This window comes from Kogia breviceps, chromosome 10 (assembly GCF_026419965.1).
Source record: "Kogia breviceps isolate mKogBre1 chromosome 10, mKogBre1 haplotype 1, whole genome shotgun sequence".
NCBI classification, from domain to species: Eukaryota; Metazoa; Chordata; class Mammalia; order Artiodactyla; family Physeteridae; genus Kogia; species Kogia breviceps.
The window spans coordinates 75159155-75179611 of NC_081319.1; the positions used below are offsets into that span (position 1 = coordinate 75159155).

Consider the following 20457-nt stretch of genomic DNA (forward strand, 5'->3'; position numbering starts at 1 on the left):
CTGCAGGTGATTCCTCTGGTCCAGAGATCAAAAGCATATAAAGGAGAGAAGGGTTCGGTGCCAGCGGTACCCTGGGACCCTAGTGGGCCCCAGGTGAAGGGCCTCTCACATCCTCTGTAGCCAGTCCTCTTTGCCCATTTCCTGGACAGAGTGACACCCAAGGTCAGAGGGGGTCTGGAAGCCAGTTGGTCTAATCCCTGCCCAGGGGAAAGGATGCTCCCAGAATTGAGGCCCAGGCAGTGGTAAGACAGCAGGAGGAGAAGGGAATTGGGTGGGCTCCACCTGGGTGGGCCCGACCCTGGCCTGTTTCCTTGGTGTGGAGGACAGGTCTGCTCGCTCCACAGGGCAGGGAGCTGGGGTACAAACGGTGACCAGAGACAAGAAGGCTTGTCCCGGACTTCCCTGGTGGCGCAGTGGTTAAGAATCCGCCTGCCAGTGCAGGGGACACGGGTTCGAGCCCTGGTCTGGGAAGATCCCACATGCCACGGAGCAGCTAAGCCCGTGCGCCACAACTACTGAGCCTGCGCTCTAGAGCCCTCGCGCTACAACTACTTAAGCCTGCAACAAGGGAAGCTGCCACTGCAATGAGAAGCCCGCGCACCACAACGAAGAGTAGCCCCCGCTTACCGCAACTAAAGCCTGCGTGCAGCAACGAAGACCCAACGCAGCCAAAATTAAATAAATAAATATATATTTTTTTTAAAAAAAGAAGGCTTGTCCCCAAATCTTGGACAAACTCTGCTCCTACTCCTCACCGGGGCCCTGAGTGCCTCATCGCAGACACTGGATTTCCTGGAGATTAACCATTCAGGGGTTTGAGACAGGGAGTCTGGAGGTAGGGAGGCTGGTGGGAGGAGGAAGAGAAAAGAGGCAGCCTCCGGACAGGGAAGGGGAGCTTCCGCAACCACAGCCCTGGGCAGGTGGTGTGTGCAGCGCTGTACAGACCCCGGGCTCCCAGACAGGCGTTCAGATGTGGTGGCTCCGTCAGGGGACCACCCCTGCAGTAGGTCAGAGGGGCCCCAAAGAGTCCACTCCCGGGAAGTACTTCTCTGGGAAAGTCCCACTTTGTAAGTCAGATTATTCAGTTTCATATTACACTGTTTTTCCCCTTTTGTTTTTTGCTCTTCCTGGGCTTTTATTAAAGTCCTGTTTAAAGGTTCTAATCTTGGGCTTCCCTGGTGGTGCAGTGGTTGAGAGTCTGCCTGCTGATGCAGGAGACATGGGTTCGTGCCCCGGTCCGGGAAGATTCCACATACCACGGAGTGGCTGGGCCCATGAGCCATGGCCGCTGAGCTTGCGCGTCCGGAGCCTGTGCTCCGCAACGGGAGAGGTCACAACAGTGAGAGGCCCTCGTACCACAAAAAATAAATAAATAAATAAATAAAAATAAAGGTTCTAATCTTGACCTTGGCATGTTGACGGTGCCAAAAGAGGATACAAGGCCCACCTTTGGACCAAGGTGGTACAGGAGAGCAGTTAAGTACCCAATGGGACCCACCTGGTGGCAGAAGGGAGACTCAGTGAGGGATTCCAGAGGTGAATCTGGTGTAGCGCCCCGCCCCCCCCATTTCCCCCCCCACATTGCCAACCTCAAGAGAGTCAGGGTTTTATCTCATCAGGGTAGCTTTCCTTACAGATCCCCTTTCTGCATCTAGGACTCTAGCTGTCCTGTCACTTTACTTTGACGGAGCAGCCACCCCTGGCAACTTTCAGTCTGGGCCGCAGCTTCTTGGAGGAGAAAAAGAAACGGTCCTGACTTGTCACAAAAACCACAATCACCCCAAATTTCCCAGAGTGAAACCCCTACCTCTGTTAGGCCTCCCCGACTCCCACCCCAGCACCATGCCAGGAAAGACTCCCTAAGAATTTGACATCATCTACCAAGTCAGAATTTAAAAATAATTATATTAATAATAAATATGTTAAATTACATTTAAAACAATAAATAGAAAAATAAACTGATAAATAAAATCAACAGGTACAAAATGTTTCCAAATTTCAACCAAAAAAAACACACAGACGACAGACGAGACAGATGACATAACGAGAGGGTACGAAATGCAATCACGGGGCCCTTCACAGTTTACGTCACGGCTCCCTCCTCACCTGGTCACCCTCCTCTGTCCCCTACTCGGAGAGGAGACCAGGAGACTCAGTGGCTGATACCTTTGGGGACTCCGGCCAGTGCAGGGAAGCATCTGGTCCCGCCTCAGGGCCCTTCTGAGAAGCAACCCCAACCCCGGGCGTGCGGGTTCGGAGCACAGGAGCGGGAGGCAGAGGCTGCCAGGTGGGTGGAGGGACGTCCCTACAGAGGCAGGTCGGTGCTGTTGTGCCGGGTTTTCCTGGCGGTGCCATCGTCGCGGGGCAGAGCCCTCTGCAGGTTGGACATGGCCACGGTCTTTTTGAGGTCAATCACAGCATAGGAGTCTGAGCTGCGGGCAGGGTGCGTGGTGGGCACAGGGGCTCGGGGGGCTGAGGGGTTCTGGGGCCCCTTGGGGCGGTCTCCACCCCAGCCCTTCAGCTCCACCTGGATGTAGTTGAGCTGCCTGGGGGGCTCGGGGCCCGGCCGGCGGAAATCAAAGTTGAAGACCCTCGGGGAGCCTCGGTGGCGGGTCAGCGGCACAGGAAAGCTGCCGTGGCTGCGGAGGGCAGCCCGGGTGCTGGTGGGTTTCTGCAGTGGGGTCTCATCCTCCTCGCCTTCAGGGAAGCCGTTGGAGGAGGGTGTAAGCCCGTCCCTCGAGTCGCCGTCATCCCCGGCCTCCTCCCCCAGCTGCTGGGCCTGGCTCTCCCACACGGGGGGCAGGGAGGGCAGGTTCTCGTAGTGCAGCAGCGCGGCCCGGCGCTGGGTGAGGCCATTCCAGCCCGGCTCCTCCGGGCTCAGTCTCCAGCCTGCCCCCAGCCGCAGCCCCCCACTGACGTTCTCGTAGGTGCACTTGGGCCGGGCTGGGCACTCAGAAGGGCCCTCGTTGTTATTGTCGTGGTGGAGCGGGTGATGCAGGCTGGGGCAGAGGCCTTGGCACTTGGTCGTGTGCCGCCGAGCCGGGGTGGGGCCCAACACGAACTTCACTTGGCCTGGCTGCAGGAACACCTGCGGATCCCCCTGTTCGGGGCCCCAGGCCTGCGGGGCAAGGGGCGCCCGGCCCTCAGGCAGGGGCTGCAGGCAGTGCCGGCTCCTGCGCTGCTCATCCTCACTGGCTGGTGTGTTGACGTAGGTGTGGGACTGGGGGGGGGAGGAGTCCAAGGGCAGGAGGGTCCGAGGGCAGAGAGGAAGGAGAGAACAGGGGACAGGATGAGAGAAGAGAAGCACAGGGAAAAGGAGCTGCAGTCTCCTCCTCTTCCTTGTCCTCCTAACCTTCCAGGGAAGCTGCCTCCCTTTCTTGGGACAGGAAGGGACTCTATCAACTCTCAGGATCCTCACTGGGAGGAGGAGCCATATTTCCTGATCCCCCACCCCCACCCAGACCCACAGGAAGATGCTGGGCAGCCACTTGCTCACCTGCTCATCGGGGGCAATGAGGGCATGGGTGGACTCCTCCCCAAACGAGGGGTGTCGCAGGCTGCTTGTTGAGGGGCGTCGGGGCACTGAGAATCGCAGACCCTCTCCCGGGCAGCCAGGGAAGCCATTGGAGAAGCTGGAGACGGTGTAGCCTAGAGCTGGGCACACGGGAGACAAGGGTGTCCTTAAACCACCTGGCAACTACCTGCAACCGTGTGTGTGGCATCCTGGGACTCCTCCAACTGGAGGGGAGACACTCCCAAGGCCCGCAGGGGGTCAGCCCCGCTGATCTGGCAGTCCCCCATTATCTTCACCTTGTATCTGTTCTCCAGACCCTGCCCTTTCCCTCACAGCTCAGCTTGAACCCCACTTCCCCATCACAGCCTTATCTGAAACACTTAAGGCACACCTTGTCGCCACTGGACCGACCCTTCACCTCATTCCAGCTCTGCCACTGAGCTCCAGGGAAGCTCCTCGAAATCAAGGACCGTGTTCCTATTTCTTCTGTCCCCCACGGGCCAGCCAGACACGATGGAGTGCCAGACACGGAGCAGGTGCTCAGTGTGATTCAGTGAATGAACAAGCAGAAATTGTGGGAACCTCTCCAGACAGCCGTGGGCAGAGATGCCTGCATAAGCCGTCAGGAAAGGTATATGGGTATGATCCAGTAGATAGAAGGAAGGAAGCAAAACAGCTCCGGACTGCCGTTTCCATGGAAACCCAATGTCTTCCTGTCTGTTCCCCGACCATCCATCAATATAAGGCCCTGGACTCCCCAGCCTCCGCTTGAGTCACCTGACTGGCCAAGGCCAGGACTTATCCATCCCTAGGAGTCATTGGATGATGGATGATGGTCCTGGAAGCCTGGCTCACCCAGCCATCCCCTCGCCTGCCTGCCTGACTCATGCCTCCAAGACTGGTGCTTCCTGGGGCTATGCTTGTGCGTGCATGTGCGTGTGCACTGGGGTGCTGAGGCGGTGGGGGGGGGTCTCCTCACCACTGGGAGGCTGGGGGCCCCGAGGGAGGTCGAGCTCAGCCGGGTGGCTGTTGCGGGTGATGATGACCGGCTCTTCCATCACATTGATGCTGTTGCACTGCATCAGATCCTGGAGGAGATTGAAGATTTCCTCGGCCCGGGAACACTTAAATGCAAATATCCCTGAAGAAGGAGAGGAAGAAATGAGGCTCCTCTGACCCTGTGTCCTATAAGGGAGGACTAGAGAGGCTGAACAGATGCACAGAGCTCAGGACAAGTCCCTGACCTCAGTCCCTGGCCTGCAGAGGGGTGGGAGAGGCCCTCACACTGAGCATTCTCCCCAACACCCTCCAAAGTCTAAGAGCCACAGGAGCAGTTGGCCCTAGGCCCCCGCGGCCCAGCCTAACACACTCTATCCATTACCACCATCTTAAGATCTAATACTTCAGCTACATTCCTCCGAGGTTAAATCCTTTTCGTAAGGATGTGTGTGCACCAGGGTGAAGGGAAGAGAAGTAAAAAATCAAAGTGGAAGGGACAGTGTCAGATGAGTGACCACTCCACCTCACATGCTGCCCCCATCTTCCTCTGCCTGCCGCCCCTTACTCCCCAGAAAAATGAGCTCCGCCAAGGCACCAGCCCTCAGCTCTATGCCCAACAGCCTCTAAGCTCTTTGAGGGTGGGAGGGTCTGTCCTGTTCACTGCTTATTCACTGCATACTTAGTCCAGTGCCAGGCGAGAGAGTGACTGTCTACTGTGTATAGGCCCCTGGCCTTATGGAGCTTGAAGTCTGGTGCAGAAAGGAAGGATGGGCTGACTAGCTAAAGGACAAATATGGCAAGGCAACCATGTGGCTCCTCCATGCAGCCAGCCTTACAGCCCCTCAAACTCTAAGGCAGCAACTCACGGTCCTGGCACAGCAGGACTGGGCTGCACACATGACTCAGGGGATCCGAAGATGCTCTTGGGGTGTTGGGCCAGCCTGGGATTCTGCACTCCCCCTGTGTAACAGTGGGACCCAGGACTCAGGGGAAGCCACTTGGGATGTACATGTGCATGTTCCAAACAAAGACAAACTAGGTTGGGGTATGAGGTCTGCAGGAGCGGGATGAGAAGGATAGAAAGGAGGGGAAGAAATAGGGCTACTCTTTCCTCATTCTATTCTATTTATTATAGCTCATTCTAAGATATGTCCAGAGCTTAGAAAAGGCTGGGAAAGCCTGGAGTTTTAGAAGAACCCTGTGTTGGGGCCTAGGGAGGTTAACTGCTTCTGCTTCATGAGTTCCAAAGGTAAGGTGCACAGAGGGGAGGGCTCCCCCAGCCAGGACAACCTCAGAGACACACTGTTGTGTTGGTGGCCCCATCAGAGCTTGCTCATTCCATCCCTGCAGTCACACCTCCGCACTGCATTGAACACAATCCCTTGTGGGATTCCTTCTAGCACAGCTTAGGCCTGTGTCCTCAAAGAAGGCCCAGACCATACCACCCCTTCAAAGAGCCATGGCTGGCCCCAGCCTTGACTTCATGGAGCAACCCACCCCTCCCTGACCTCTGGCTGCAAGGAGAAAGGGGAAGAAGGCAGAATACATCACACTCCACCACCCACAGGTGACAGGAGACAAAGATCAACCTCGTGAGGGTTCCTCTGTATACCACGGACCTCCCCAAATCTATCATTCCCACGCCACGCAGCCCCAAGGCAGCCAGAGCTCTTGCCTGACCTTTCATTATACACAGGAACCAGGGTATATGACTTGGGGCTCAGTTTGTTCCTACTTAGGGGGCAAGATGGACCCTGAAACTAGAGTAAGAGAGGGAGGAGGAATCGCTTGCTTTCCCAGGTCTGGGAGCACTGGCTCCTTCCCATGGGCTGGGCAACAAATGACCTCACAGAGCCACCCAGGCCGGAGTTGCAATGATCGAAGAGAAAAAGCACTGGCCTGGGAGTCCACTTAGTTCTGTGTGCTCTTGGCCACGACCCTTCCCTTCTCTGGGCAACTCCTGCCAAGTGGACAGACTTCCCCACTGTCCCTCAAGCTACGACTTCCAGCCCCAATACCTGTCCCAGGCGCACAAGCCCCCATCCCAGCGTGAGGCAGGGGCTGGTACTCACCCTGGCCAGTCTGACACCGGCGGCCACTCTCAAAAGAGAAGAGGTTGGAGTCGTAGCCATAGCGCCGCAGGCAGAGGTAAGGCCAGCGGACAGCCTCGCGCCGATGCAGGTGCAGCACCAGCTCGCTCTGCGTCAGCTCCATCACTCCGGAGCCCAGCTCCACCCCCTCATCATCCACATTCGTCACCTGGCAGGGGCAGGGGACAGAAGGGTTAATGGGTGAGTCCAACAAGTGTGTCCAGGTCCGTGAGCAACTGGGAATGCCACACGATTACTGGGACACGGATGAAACAGTGCCGCTGACCCACTACAGTTCTCTAGGCCTTAGTTTTGTCATTTGGGCAGTGAGGGGAGGGATGGTAGGTCGACCCCCAAGGTCAGATGGTTAGATGTGCACAGTTAGATGACCCCAAATGGTCCATAGCTGGTATCCAAGGACCAGTTGCTAATGGGAGAAGAGGTTCTATTGTAAGTTCAAAATCTTAAGACCCTGGGAGAGTCAAACCCAAGCAGAACAAATATAAAGGCCTCCACCACCTCCCCAACTGCAGGATCTTGCTGAGGGCTCCCTCTTCTGGTGAGCAGGAGAAATCTGGGCCTCAAGATGCCGGGGTGAGGAGGGGGCGCCCCCTACAGGGAGGTGGAAGGAGCAAGGCGGGGGTGCACACAGGTCCACTGGGCCGGGCCTCAGCTTCCCAAAGCAAACAGCAAACACTAATACTGTTCTTAACATGTGTTAAGCACTGTTTGAAATACTTGACACACGTTAATTCACAAATACAGACTTTTGTTGTTTTCTCTGAAAAGTTATAATGTAAAGTTACAAAGATACACTGACAGGAGTGAACATTCTGAAAGCACAATCTTTGCTACTCTATTGCAGCCATTTCTTCATTCTTAGTAATACCAAGAGCCACACAAAAGGCAGTGGCCTGAGCCCGTTTTCCTTAGCAATGCTCAGAGGTCCTGAGCTTGCAAAGCCCACAACCTCAGCCCGTCATTTCACCTTCTCGAGGGAGGCTGAAGCAACTTGACAGCTCGGGCCGAGCCCGAGGCCGTACTGGGAATGTGGGAGAGGAGGGGGCTGTGGGTACCTTGAACTTGCTGGGGTGGTTGTCTGGGACGCTGTCTCTGTTCAGGCAGCTGCAGCAGCTCCCCATGGTGTCAGAGCAGCCGGCCCGCCCTAGGGAAAAACATAAGGGACAGGAAGGTCATTGAGGTCAGCTCCCAAAAGCCCTGCTCTGGGGAACTCTGGCCGAACCACCTCGTTTTGATCACCTACTCTAAGACTCACAGTCCCCCCCTCAAGGAATTCACATTCTCAATCCAGGGCCAGACACACACGGGATAAACATTAATTCAAGTTAGGACATGTTAAGGATTAATGCTGATGGGGGGATGGAGAGAGCTTCTTAGGGGCAACATTTGATCTGGACCTTGAGAAGTATGTAGGATTCTGACTGATGTAATGATAGGGAAGGGCAGCCTGGGCAGCAGGAAAAGCAAGGTTAAAAGTAGGGACCGAGATGAAGTGATCTGCATCAGGAGTTGGGTGCCAGCCCAGTGCCCTCCTCCAGATTCAGTGAAGAAACTGTAGTTGGGAGTCCCAGACACTTTGGCCTGGACCTTTCTCCTTGTTCCTCCTTTTTCACCTCACTCCTCCCACATCATCCAAATCCTCTTTTCTTTCCTCACCACCAGCCCAACATCCACCTCAAATTTATCATTTTGATGTTCTCTTCAAATGAGATGTTACATTATGGTCAAGAGATAGACTCAGAAGATTGAACATTTAAAACAGAGCACTACTTTTATAAGCTTGAGTTGGTATTTCTTCATTAAAATAATAAACGCCGGGTTTGCTCCCCTTTGTCCAAAGGGGAGAACAGAGGCCTTAATATCTGTTTTTTTCCTCAAGGATTATGGCACTCGAATTAGACGTCACAACAGTTGGGCCTGTGCCTAGGATGGAGGTGATACCACCAGGCTACAGTGACCTAAGGGAGCAAGCAAACACATGGACCGATCCCAACCAGAAGTTATGGGTTTGCAACTTTCTGCAAGAAATGAATCAGCAGGATTAGATATCCTTCTAGAACTCCCGCTGAAAGTGTAAAGCCTTGAACAATTCTGACTTGCACCCTCTACTCCTCCCAACTTGGAAAACTCCAGAAAAGTGACTCCTATACACAGCTCTCACCTCACCCAGGCCATCGGGAAGCTGACCATGGGAGGGGCATGGGGAAGGACCCCCACTTTATTCCCCCTGTTCTTGGTGGGGTGTCATGGCAAGCAGTCTGCAGAGAAGTCACCTGGATCTCCCTGGGACACACCTGGGGCTCACCTAGCATAGGAGACAGAGACCACAGGTTAGTGGAAACCTTCCATTCTCACCCCCAATTGTTAATGAAACTGACTTGCCGTCAGTCCATCCCACCTGGATATCTGTTCCAGCCTTAATGGGATAGAAACACCAATGAAGGAAGTGAGATCAAGAGCAAAGGGGGCTTCCCTGGTGGCGCAGTGGTTGAGAGTCCGCCTGCCGATGCAGGGGAAATGGGTTCGTGCCCCGGTCTGGGAAGATCCCACATGCTGTGGAGCAGCTAGGCCCGTGAGTCATGGCCGCTGGGCTTGCGCGTCCGGAGCCTGTGCTCCGCGACGGGAGAGGCCACAACAGTGAGAGGCCCGCGTACCGCAAAAAACAAAAAAACCCAACCAAACCAAACCAAACAAAACAAACAAAAAAGAGCAAAGGGACCGGGCTTCCCTGGTGGCACAGTGATTGAGAGTCCGCCTGCCGATTCAGGGGACATGGGTTCGTGCCCCGGTCCAGGAAGATCCCACATGCCGCGGAGCGGCTGGGCCTGTGAGCCATGGCCGCTGAGCCTGCGCGTCCGGAGCCTGTGCTCCGTCCGCAACGGGAGAGGCCACAGCAGTGAGAGGCCCGCGTACCGGAAAAAAAAAAAAAAAGAGCAAAGGGACCACAAATTCTAAGCCCCATGGGCCCTGAGCGGGACAGACTTCCCTGGCATCAGTGACTTTGAAGTCTGAGGCAACCCAGTACATTTTAAGTCACCTCTAGACCCCATGTGAATCCTGTTACAACCAATACCAAGATCACCACCTTACCTTTGCTGAGAACTTGAACTCTACAGAGAGCTTTCTCAAAAGGACACTAAGATGTATTAGAAAGAGCAATGGCTTAAGATTCAGGAAACCAGTAGTCTTTTTTATTGCTACTAAGTATCTAGGAGAGTCTGCCAAGTAGATTCTTCATCACCACCCCCAACTCCCACCCCAAGGCCTTAGTTTTGAAGGGAAACATCTGTCAACGGTGGAACTTCTAGCTTCAATAACCTCTAGAGGTAAGTTTGTAGGACAAACATAGCTAAATCAACATTTTCCTCTTCTAGGACAAGCTCCTTCAATCTCACATGTGGAAGCTTGATAGATTTTCTGTTCTCCAAACTCTGAAAGGCCTAAAAGTTAACATAAATGCTAACAATCAATCAAAATTTCAGTAATCTGAGCCCTAGGTAGACAAGTCGACAAGCCAGTACCCTGGAGATCCTTGAAATCCCACCCTCCTGCTCTGGAAAAACAATGTCATTTCCCAGGGCCCCTGGTGCTCTGCATCCTTGGACACTTCCCAGGTAAAAGGACCCCTACCCTCTTGGTCTGGCTTACTCTCTGGAAGGGGGCAGCAGGATGAGGAAGGTATGCACAGCCTAAAGGCAGACAGCTGGGTAAATACTGGGGCTTGAGCCACCAACAGGGAGTCTGGGGGTGAAGCCAAGAACTACAGGGTGCAAGATGGAGGAGGGCGCTGCACCTTTTCCTGTCCCCTTCACTTCTCTTTAAGATACCAGGACATATCACAACAGCCCAACGAGGGGGGTTACATTGGGTGGGAGGAGGAGGGGTCGCTGGTCTGAGACAGGTGTGGATTGGGGGTGGGAGTTTGAGGTTATAGGGACTCAAAACGTATGAGAGGGATCAGGTAAATGTGGACAATTTTTTTGGACTTGAGCACGGTGCAAGGAGAACGGGGGGCATGAAGACTCAGAGGAATTTCAGGGCGGTGGAAGCAGTTGGGGGCATCCAGGAGAGAATGGTGCTCTGTGAGCGTATCAGGGGAATTTGCAGGAGTGAGGGGTCCTGAGGGCTCCAGGACACATGAAGGTGTGTCCGCGGGTGGGGGTGGGGTGGTTCTGGGGGCTTAGAGACGGATTTAGGTAACAGGCGAATTTCTAGATACCGGGAAGGAATAGAGGAGGTCAGGGCCGCGCGTTGTCCCTAGATCCCCGCCCCCAGCCCCGGGTTTCCACCTCCCTCCCGCCCGGGGCTTCCTTGGGAGGGAGTGGAGACTGCGGCGCGGCGCGGTGCGGCCTCGGTGGAGCCGCCTCGCCCCCGCCCCGCCGCGCCCCGACTCACATCGCCCCGCGGCCCGGGCGGCGCCGGGCCCCGCTCCCGGGTCCCGCTGCAGCAGCCGCCGCCCGCCGGGAGCTAAGGCCTCCCCGCCCCGTGGCGGCGGGGTCAGAGGTCACCGGTAGCACCGACGAGACGCTGCGAGCGGGCGGACCCGATTAGGGGCGACCGGCGCACAGCCTAGAAGGTCCCTTTGGAGGACTTTGCAGTAGGGAGCAGGGAGCATGCGCAGACGCCAGAGGGCGCTCAGGGCCAGCAACTGAGAGAGCATGGCGGGGGCGGGGCGGAGCCTGGGGCGGGGGCGGGACTCGGGGCGGGGCTGAGGGGGACCAGAGGTAGGACCAAAAGTTTCCACTCCCAGGATCAGAAAAAGGACCCGAGCGGCGGGCGGGGCGGGGCGGGGCGGGGCGGGGGAGAAACACGAAAGATTGGGGGAGGAGCCTGAAGGGATGGAAGGGAGAAGGGCAGGACGAGGGACTCAAGAAAGGGGCTGGGGACAAGGGGGAGGGAACTAGGTGGGGGTGGGGACACAGAGAGGCGGGGCTAGGAGACCAGAAGGAAGGTTTGGGGGGACCTGCGGGCTGCGAAAGGCGTTCTGTTCTGCGAGTGCTTGAGGACCCGGCATAACGATGGCTCCCTGCTAAGCCCATGGGCACGGAGGCAGTGGAGCCTGTACACTTTCCACCCGAGATCCCTCAAATGCTTTCCTTCAGTCGGCAGCTCTAGGCCCCTCCCCACGTCCGGCTCTACCAGCCCCGGAGGGGATGGCAGGGCCCGCAGGGGGCGTGGGAGCGGAAGGCGCGCTCCCGGGGCGGGCAGAGGCGGGTGTCGAGGCCTGAGGGTGCGAACTGGGTGAAGGGCCGAACGGCAGGGTCTGTCCAGAACTGCCCGGACAACAGCGCGCAGCGAGGGTGAGACCCCGGCGGAGTCCCGTCCCTTCCCCTAAACTCCCAGCAGCCAGACTGGGAACCCCAGCTGACTCGGGAACCACACCGCGTCCCACTTCGGAGGTGGGCCCCGCATGCCCAAGAAAAAACTTTGGGGGTCTGTCGAGAGGGCACTTGGCAGGACCAGACACTTCTCTTCCCCTTCTTCCTCTCACTGTCCCGGGAAACCTTCCATCCCTTACACCCTCCCCCTTCCCCGCCACTTCCCAATCCCTAGACTCTGCCCTTCCGGGCAGGGGTGGGTTGGGAAGGTAGAACTCCTGAGACTGGTTACACCTACGCGGGGGTGGGGAGGGGGTTCAGTCTTGTCCCTTTTGTAAGGGGGGAGGGGAATTCTGGAAGGAATCCAGCACGTGAGTGGGGCCCAGTGCTAAGTGGATGTGGAGTTATGCCGCCCTGGGGGGATGAGGGTGAGGGGTGAAGACTGATTTCTGAGTGTTGTTCCTGTGTGGGATGATTTCATGCAAACTAGAACTAATCTGGAAGAGGGGTGCAAGTTTCCTCTGGGGCCCCAGATACCCCTCTTCGATGCCCACCCCCTCCCCCAAGCATCTCTTGCCTCCTGGAGCCCCAGGGGATGTGGCTACTCCTGGCCCTGGGTGTGAACAGCCCATCCTGGCTGCCTTCCACAGGAAACCTGATCTGAGGGACAGAACAGGAAGGAAGCAGATGGGTGTGGAGCCAGGAAGCAGGGTGGCACAGGGTGGGGGCTCCGGGGCTGGGAAACCTATAATTGTCACAGTCCAAACCCTGTTCCCAGCCCCAAAGCTGGGTCTTATAGAGGCCAGGGATTTGGTGATGCCCTCCTGTGCCCAGCTGCCGTTAGAATCCAACCCAGCTCTCAAAGGCAAACTCCTCCTCTAACGTTTCCCTCCTTAGCCTTCTAATGTGACCTCAGGCAAGTTTAACCTCTGTTTCAACCACCGTAAAATGGGATAATAGAAACTACCTCACAGTATTGTTGTGAAGATGAACTATATTATGTAACATGCTGGAAAAGTCCCTGGCACAGGGTAAACGTTCTAGAAAAGTTTACTCGGTTTTCTTTTTCTTCCTAGGGTGCTGTGTATATCTGCCCAGAACCCTGGCCCCATCCTGCCTGGTTTCATCTGTGCCTTACCCAGTAGACTATGAGCTCCTTGAGGGCAGGGCCCACCCCTTTTCTACTTCAGTAGTCACCTCCTATCCCCAAGATACTGTGGCCATACCAGGGCTTGCCTGGAGGAGGGCTGAAGAGATGCACTTAGAATTATCCAATGAAGTTGCCACTAGAGATAGAAGATAGAAGCACTGGATTTCGTCTGTCCTGGAGGAGCTGATAGACTAGATGAGGAGCTGAGAGAGACCCAGGGAGCAAAGGGAAACATTAGGTGCTAAATCTTGGGGCACCCCCTGTACTTATTTCTGGAGCTCAGGGAAAGGAGAGCTGGTATAGGCTGGATAGGCTGAGAAGGGCCTCCCAGTGAAGTGGTCCTTTCACCCAGCCCAAGCCTACAGTGGGAAAAGCAGGGAGAGGTGAGGAAGTAGGCTCACTGGGTGCTGCTGAGTGCACAGTGAGAAGTGGGGGGAGCTATGGCAGGGGAGATGGGGAACAAGGGGCCAGTCTACCCAAAGGCTCACCAGAAAGGCAAAATGCCCTCTCCTTCCACTATGGGCCTCCTGTTTCCTCCATCCCAATCTTGGGAGACCCCCGAGTTTGAGCTTCAGAAACTCTGGAGCTGAAAGATTTGGCCTCAAGATCTGGCTCTGCCATTTACTAGCTGTGTGACCTTGGGCACACCATGTATGCTTTCCAAGCCTCAGTTGGGCCATCTGTAAAATGGTGATAAGAATACCATCTGATTCACATAGCTGTTGGGAGGACTGAAGGAGATAACACCCAGAAAGCATTTAGCCTGCCTAGCACACTGTCGTGGCCCAATAAATGGGAGGCGTCTTGTTGTTTTCTGTGCAGACTTTGCCACCAATGTCACTGCTGAACTCTGGCTGGCCCCACCGAGGGGAGAGGCTGACCCCTCCGGAGCCAAATCCGCCAGTCAACTCAGAAAGCAACCGAGGTCACGTGCCAGAGGAGGACCCTGAGGAAACCTCTGCTCAGGTGGTAGGGGTCCTGCCCTTCCCTCTGAGACCATCATCCCCTCCATCCTTTGGACCTCCTCCCATTTCCACCAAGTGGGAGGTAGTTAGCCTTTGTGCCCAACTTCTTGAAGCCCTTTCTCTTTGCAGGAATCCCTGTCCCTACAGCCCTCTCAGGACACAGGGGTTCAACTTCTTTAAACTTATCCACGAATACATGAATACTCTCCTAGGAGGTCTGTGAACCTAGGGACTTTGGCCCTAAGGAGCGAAAGGGGTGATTTCAAGCATAAGAAGGAAGCTCTTTTGCAGTGTGCCCCCCCCTAACCTGCCTCAATCAGACCACAAACATGGGAGTGGATCAGCTGTCCTTGTGATCCTGAAAGAGGATCCTCCAAATGGAGGGGGGTGCTTGGATGTTGTTCCAGATTGGTGAAGAGGTGGCAATGAAGAGGGAAGGAAAGAAGGGGAAGGAAGGAAAAGCCAAGCTCTGCTTCTCTCCTTTTGCTGCGTTTCCTCAGGATCCTGAAGTTCTGAGCTTGGGGAACCCTGGCCTGGACACCAACCAAGCCCCCAGCTGGCCTGGACTCCGGACCCTCCTGCAGCAGCTCCCTCCGCAGGACAGTGATGTGGGTCTCCCTCTCCCCAGCTTTCCTCTCTCTTGCCTCCCTTTCTTTACTTACCGTGGGAAGAAGTTTGGTTCAAAAGGCAGGGGACATGCACTTAAGGCCTAGCTTTGCCACTAATTGGGGGAAGTCATCCCCCACCCCCAGCCTGAGCTTTCACAACTACATAATGGGTGCAGTAACATCTGCTCTGCCCACCACAATGCTTAGTTGAAGAGCAAATGAGAAAATGAACATGACCAGCTTTTGAAACTGATAATGGAATGTACAAATGTAGAGTATGGTGGTTAAGTATTTATTGAGGGCCTATGAGTGCCCAGTCTAAAGGCTTACAGTTCAGCTGGGGAGACGAGGCAGGAAAATATGGAATAAATAGGGAAAATACAGTGGGAAGTGATATTAAGCTACAGCTCATTGGGAGCCAGGATCTAAATATATGGAGATGGGCTAAGTACTGTAGGGCTGTCAGGACCTGAGCTATCACCATTCTTGGGGTGGGGGGAGTGAGTCCGAGGTGGACTTATGCCAGTTCTTTTCCCTCTCCTCAGTGCCCTTCTGTGCTGTTATCTCCTGCACCTCCCTGAGGTTTCACAGCCTTCCTTTGACCCAGCAGCTAAACCTCCCCTCTCCAGTCAAACTTCAACCTTGCCTGCTGGGGCTCTCCCGGTCACAGTGGACCTCTGTTTCTGCAGGAGCGCTACTGCCTGGCCCTTGGGGAGGAGGAGTTGGCTGAGCTGCGGCTCTTCTGTGCCCAGCGGAGGCGGGAGGCCCTGGGACAGGGGGTGGCCCGCCTAGTACCTCCCAAGCTTGAAGAATGTACCTGTGAAAAGGTATGTAGCACCTTCCCCCCAATATTCCCCTTCCTCCTCTTTGCCCTCTCACTTCTTCAGAAGGGGCTGGCTTCTGGGACTCTGGAGGGGGAAAAGGGGTTTGGGGATTGATAGTTTGGCAAAGTTTAGGAAAAAGGGAAACCAAATTTAGGGGTTCTTTGTGGAGCCTGCAGTGGAGGTGGGCTTGCCAGAATATGGGGAGAACAGTTAGGTTGGGGTTGGGATGGAAGAGCCAGGAGAGATGGTGGGAGGGTGGTGTGGCCTCTGACCAGCGCAGCATCCGCACCCCGCAGTGCAGGGAGCAGCTGAGGCCAGGGGAGTACGGAGTGTTCACAGCTCGGGCAGGAGAGCAGCGCTGCTGGCACAGGGCTTGCTTTGCCTGCCAGGCCTGTGGCCAGGCCCTGATAAACCTCATCTACTTCTACCACGATGGGCGTCTCTACTGCGGCCGTCATCACGCAGAGCTGCTGCGGCCGCGCTGCCCGGCTTGTGACCAGGTACAGCCTCGAGGGGAGGGTCTGGAGGGGGTCTGCCCAGGGTCCAACGCGGCAGATGAAACGGGACACCTCTTCCAGTACCATGGAGTGGGGAACAGAGAACTAGGAACCAGCCTGGGAAATTTGTATTCCCTTTGCTATGACTTGAGCTCTGGGCACCTGGGACTCATTGCCTTTGTGCCCTCCCTCACCGCAAGCAGAGTCTCCCAAATTTTCTTGGACTGAGAGGATTTCTCCAGAGCGGGAACTCTTAGAAAGACGTTCATTTCAATACGTCGGGTGCCCAGTGCTGGGCCTGCTCCTGCGAGGAACTCCCTCAATGTCCGCACAAGAGGCTGCACGGAACCCTGGGTTGGGCGTCCAGGAGACCCAGGTCGCACTTCTTCAGGCTGTGCCACCTGCTAGCTGGGGGATCCTGGCTAAGCCAATCAGCCCTCCCCGCATCCGAGCGTGGTTGAGTAGATCAAATGGGAATGTCTGTAGACGTGCTTTAGCGTCAACTGGTTATAAGGCGTGGTTACTGGATGAATGAATGAGTGAATGAATGAATGAGCCGTTCCCCTCTCCCTCTCCCAGCTGATCTTCTCCCGCCGCTGCACCGAGGCAGAGGGACGGCGCTGGCACGAGAACCACTTCTGCTGCCAGGACTGCGCCGGGCCCTTGGGCGGGGGACGTTATGCCCTGCTGGGCGGCGGCCCCTGCTGCCACAGCTGCTTTGAGAGACGCTATTCGGATGCCGGCTCGAGTCCGGCCCCGACAGTGGAAGGCAGGGCGTCCCCGGGTAAGGGAGGAGAAGGTGCAGATCAAAGGGGAAGGGGGCAGCGGCTTGGGCTGGGCTGAGGGGGGGTTCTCCCGGACTGGGACCCTCGTCCCGGTCCCACGCCGTCCCGCCCCTCCAGCAGCGCCCCCGTTCCCCCCACCGCACCCCCAGACCCGAGCCTCGGGGCCCGCAGCTCTCACCGCGCGTCCCTGGCCAGAGCGCTCCGAGGGCCTCCAGAACCCACCCCGCGCCGCGGTTGAGGCTGCGGCGCGGGACTCGCTCCTGGGCTGGGGCCGCGGCCGCCCTCTGCTGGGCGGAGGCGGGGAGGGGCGGGGAGCCCGGAGAGGACTCACCGCGGCGGCGCGCAAGGCCAGGAGGCGGGGCGGGAGGCTGGGCCCAGACTGGGACTGGCTTCTGGCGGCCGCCCCGCCCGGATCTGGGAGAGGGCGACTCGCGGCTCTGAGATGGGCGTTTCTGACCCGGCCCGGAACAGGGGAGGCGGAGCTCGACGGATTTGAAGACGGGCACTGCGCCCCGCGGAATGCCGCGATCATCTCCCGGGCAGCCCTTCTCGCTACTGCCGCCAGCTCCGGTCTGGAAACCCAGATGGGGATGCTTGGATCCAGCCCGGAGCAGGAGTGTAGAGCTGGGGACCAGGCGGAGACACCCAAAGGGCAAGAGCAGGGCTGCCCAGAGACTCCCCTTGATTCCAAGGAGGATGCTTCCTGCCCCACCTGCTCCTCTTCCTCTGAATCGGAACCCGAAGGCTTTTTCTTAGGCCAGCGCCTTCCCCGGCCCTGGGAGACCCCCGGCAATCTCCAAGCTGGGGACAGCGACAACTCCAGGAAGCATTGCACCATTTGCTAGTGGCGCGGCCCGGAGAAAGGGTGGCTGGGGAGGTGATCTGTAAGGTGAGAAAGCAAAGCTCTCCTCCCCCTATAAAAATCCTAGGCAGAACGCCATCAGGGCCATGGCTGGGAGAGGCGGCTAAATGACAAATTTGGAGTGCTTCCTTTTAGCCCGCGCATTCTATGACTTTTCATGGAGACTCTTGGGGAGCCCCATTCCTCAAAGCTACGCATCCCCTGCTGAGTGAGACCCTACCCCACCCCATCCTAGACAGCCCCATCCTCAGCATCCTCCTCCTGAGCCAACGAAGTGATCACTCAGAGACCACCTGTGACTGACAGGGTGGGCCAGCCGAAGGCCAGAAGGGAGCCGAAGATGGAACCCGACCAGGGGAGGTTGGAGCTGGACGGAGCTCCTCTCCCGGTAGAGGTCGCGGACTCGCAGCCCGGGAGTTCTCAGGCCCAGCGTCTTACCAAGTTCAAGCCACTGCGCCCTCTGTCGGCGAGTAGCCAGCGGAAATGCGAGACCGGAAGTTGCGTGATCCGCTGGCGTCGACAAGGGGCGTGGTGAGAGACCTTGCGGAGCGCTGAGGTGCTGCTATGGCTTCTAGTGGGGCTGGCGTGATCGCTGCGGGCTCGGCAAATGAAGCTCCCGAAATTCCAGACAACGTTGGAGACTGGCTTCGGGGCGTCTACCGCTTCGCCACCGATAGGAATGACTTCCGCAGGTAACCGAGGCACGGGAGCTTGGTCGCTCTCCTGCCCTTCGCGCAAGTATACATACCTGCCAGGTTTCCGTCTTCGCCGAGGCTGGGCCCTCCGGATTTTTTACACCGCCAATATCTCGGCCTTTTCGTGGCTCTGGATGTGCTTTGCTGAGGTCCTTGATCGGGAGAGTTTCCGTGCGGCCAGAGAGCTCCTTTCAGTCACCGGGCTCAGTCACCGGGCTCTGTCTAGAGAATCCCACCCTGCCCGCGGAGACCCGGGGAGAGGAGGCACCAACACGTTAACAGGCTTTTTGGCCCTGGACGAGTACTTAATTGGGTTTTGCATTTGACCCTACTCTTACTAGACGTAGAAACGAACCTTAAATAACCATGTGGGTCTTGGGCAAGCTGTTATGTAACGATCGATGCTCTTGCGATTCTGAAGTGGTTTTGCCTTGGGAGGGGGCGGTTTCCAGGGTGGTGATGGGAAGCTCCCCCCCAACCCCCCAGCCCATCTTTTTTTTTTTTTTTTTTTGGCGGTACGCGGGCCTCTCCCGTTGCGGACCACAGACTCCGGATGCGCAGGCTCAGCGGCCATGGCTCATGGGCCCAGCTGCTCCGTGGCATGTGGGATCTTCCCGGACCGGGGCACGAACCAGTGTCCCCTGCATCAGCAGGCGGACTCTCAACCACTGTGCCACCAGGGAAGCCCCCCGCAGCCCATCTTTCACTGACCAAAGACACGTGACCCAGTGACCACAGGGTTAAAGGGATGCATTTTTTCCAGGAACTTGATCCTCAATTTGGGACTCTTTGCTGCCGGAGTTTGGCTGGCCAGGAATTTGAGTGACATTGACCTAATGGCACCTCAGCCTGGGGTGTAGCCGTAAAGGTAAGCATTAACCACTGTTCTGCCGGTTTTAGGAGTCCTAGAGACTGGGATAAGAAATAATTTATATCAGCTATTCACAAAATAATAGATAAGAGACGATGTAAAACCCTTGGCTATTCCTAGTTAGATGTGTCTCCAGATGTTCCAAGGGATATGAGTCTCTTAACCAATTTCCCTCTAGTGATTTTACATGTCTAATGCCACCTGTTGTCTGATTGCAGAAACATGGAACCCCTGTGCTGTACTCAAACCTTCCAAAAACAGAGCCTCCAATCTGTGACCGTCACAAGATTTGCCCTGATGGCAGCTGAAGTTTGATTCAGATGGGCACCTTTCCTTCCCTGCTTGATTTCCTTTTCTTTGCTGAGTCCACTCAGAACACCCTTCTCTGGTCAGCAGGTAGGGTTCCGCTAAAGTGTTGTCCTGTGTTCTGTAAAGTTCTGTACATAGTTCCAAAGTTTCTGCAGGGGATGAACTTTGCTCTTGTCCCGAGGAATATTCTAATGGTATTTTAACAAATAAAGACTGTACACAAAGACAGCCATTTTATTCTTTTAATAAGAAACTTCGGCTTACAAAAACAAGGTGTAAAAAGTCAAGATTTACAAAAATCATAAAAACATGATTTATATTTCACACTCGAGAGAGACAGGAACAAGCCCCAAACATGGATTGTAACAGAGATGGTTTGCTTCATATTAAAAGAAAAAAAGAAAAGGAAACTGTAGCCACCGTTAATTGATGTTAGCATAGGATGAAGCATATTGTTGAGGAATTTCCATTCTTGAGCGGTACTAAGTAAGGGAAGAAGTCATTTGGTGTTGCATAGCATTTTAGTGCACCGGGTGGGTTTTCCAGGCACCAGGGAGGCATTGTTGCTGTAGTACAGTGGGATTTGAGGGCAATGAGGTGCAGGTAGAGGCAAGGGGTAAGTAAGCCTGGGCAGTGGGCACTGAAGTGATACTGCTTGAGGAAGCTGCTTCCTTCACAAGGAAACAGATTATTTTCTGACCCTAAAATTCATGGTAGTGCCACTTTCCAGGAGTTTGGGGTTCTTTGGAAATGGAATATGTAAGGAACTGGCATGGAAAGAATCATATAGGCTTAGAAAGGTGTGGACATAGTGACAGGCTCCCCTTGGCAATTTTTCTAGTTGATTTGCTCTACTAGGCATTTAAAAAAAATACATACTACTTTTCCGTGCCGAGTCTCTTACGGAACTGGTGTGGGATTAAAGGACATGAATTGGAAAGGAGGGTCA

General features: G+C 55.7%; 3 protein-coding genes across 12 annotated transcripts; 2 read left to right on the forward strand and 1 right to left on the reverse strand.

The window, feature by feature from the left end:
* Positions 1-1885: 1885 nt before the first annotated feature.
* Positions 1886-18405, reverse strand: FRS3 (fibroblast growth factor receptor substrate 3). 4 transcript variants are annotated; one of them, XM_067006208.1, is made up of 7 exons: positions 18382-18405; positions 8786-8929; positions 7680-7768; positions 6586-6772; positions 4494-4655; positions 3497-3654; positions 1886-3220 (listed from the first exon to the last, which is right to left on the reverse strand). In XM_067006208.1, exons 3-7 carry the CDS (start codon positions 7743-7745, stop codon positions 2306-2308), a joined length of 1488 nt encoding a protein of 495 aa, XP_066862309.1. In that variant the 5' UTR covers positions 7746-7768; positions 8786-8929; positions 18382-18405; the 3' UTR covers positions 1886-2305. The 4 variants fall into 4 exon arrangements, with proteins under 4 accessions (XP_066862309.1, XP_066862308.1, XP_058931644.1 ...); XM_067006207.1 differs by lacking the exon at positions 18382-18405 and adding an exon at positions 16950-17011; XM_059075661.2 differs by lacking the exon at positions 18382-18405 and adding an exon at positions 11020-11206.
* On the forward strand, positions 11577-18164 carry PRICKLE4 (prickle planar cell polarity protein 4). Of its 7 annotated transcripts, none has more exons than XM_067006212.1 (8): positions 11577-11924; positions 13019-13475; positions 13915-14061; positions 14558-14665; positions 15355-15492; positions 15786-15989; positions 16566-16770; positions 17243-17954. In XM_067006212.1, the coding sequence occupies exons 3-8, from the start codon at positions 13927-13929 to the stop codon at positions 17614-17616; spliced, it is 1164 nt and encodes a 387-aa protein (XP_066862313.1). In that variant the 5' UTR covers positions 11577-11924; positions 13019-13475; positions 13915-13926; the 3' UTR covers positions 17617-17954. The 7 variants fall into 7 exon arrangements, with proteins under 7 accessions (XP_066862313.1, XP_066862314.1, XP_066862310.1 ...); XM_067006213.1 differs by having other exon boundaries at positions 13019-13330; XM_067006209.1 differs by having other exon boundaries at positions 13019-14061; positions 17243-18164.
* Positions 18106-19736, forward strand: TOMM6 (translocase of outer mitochondrial membrane 6). The gene is made up of 3 exons (XM_059075709.2): positions 18106-18325; positions 19092-19196; positions 19418-19736. Exons 1-2 carry the CDS (start codon positions 18198-18200, stop codon positions 19186-19188), a joined length of 225 nt encoding a protein of 74 aa, XP_058931692.1. The 5' UTR covers positions 18106-18197; the 3' UTR covers positions 19189-19196; positions 19418-19736.
* Positions 19737-20457: the final 721 nt, after the last annotated feature.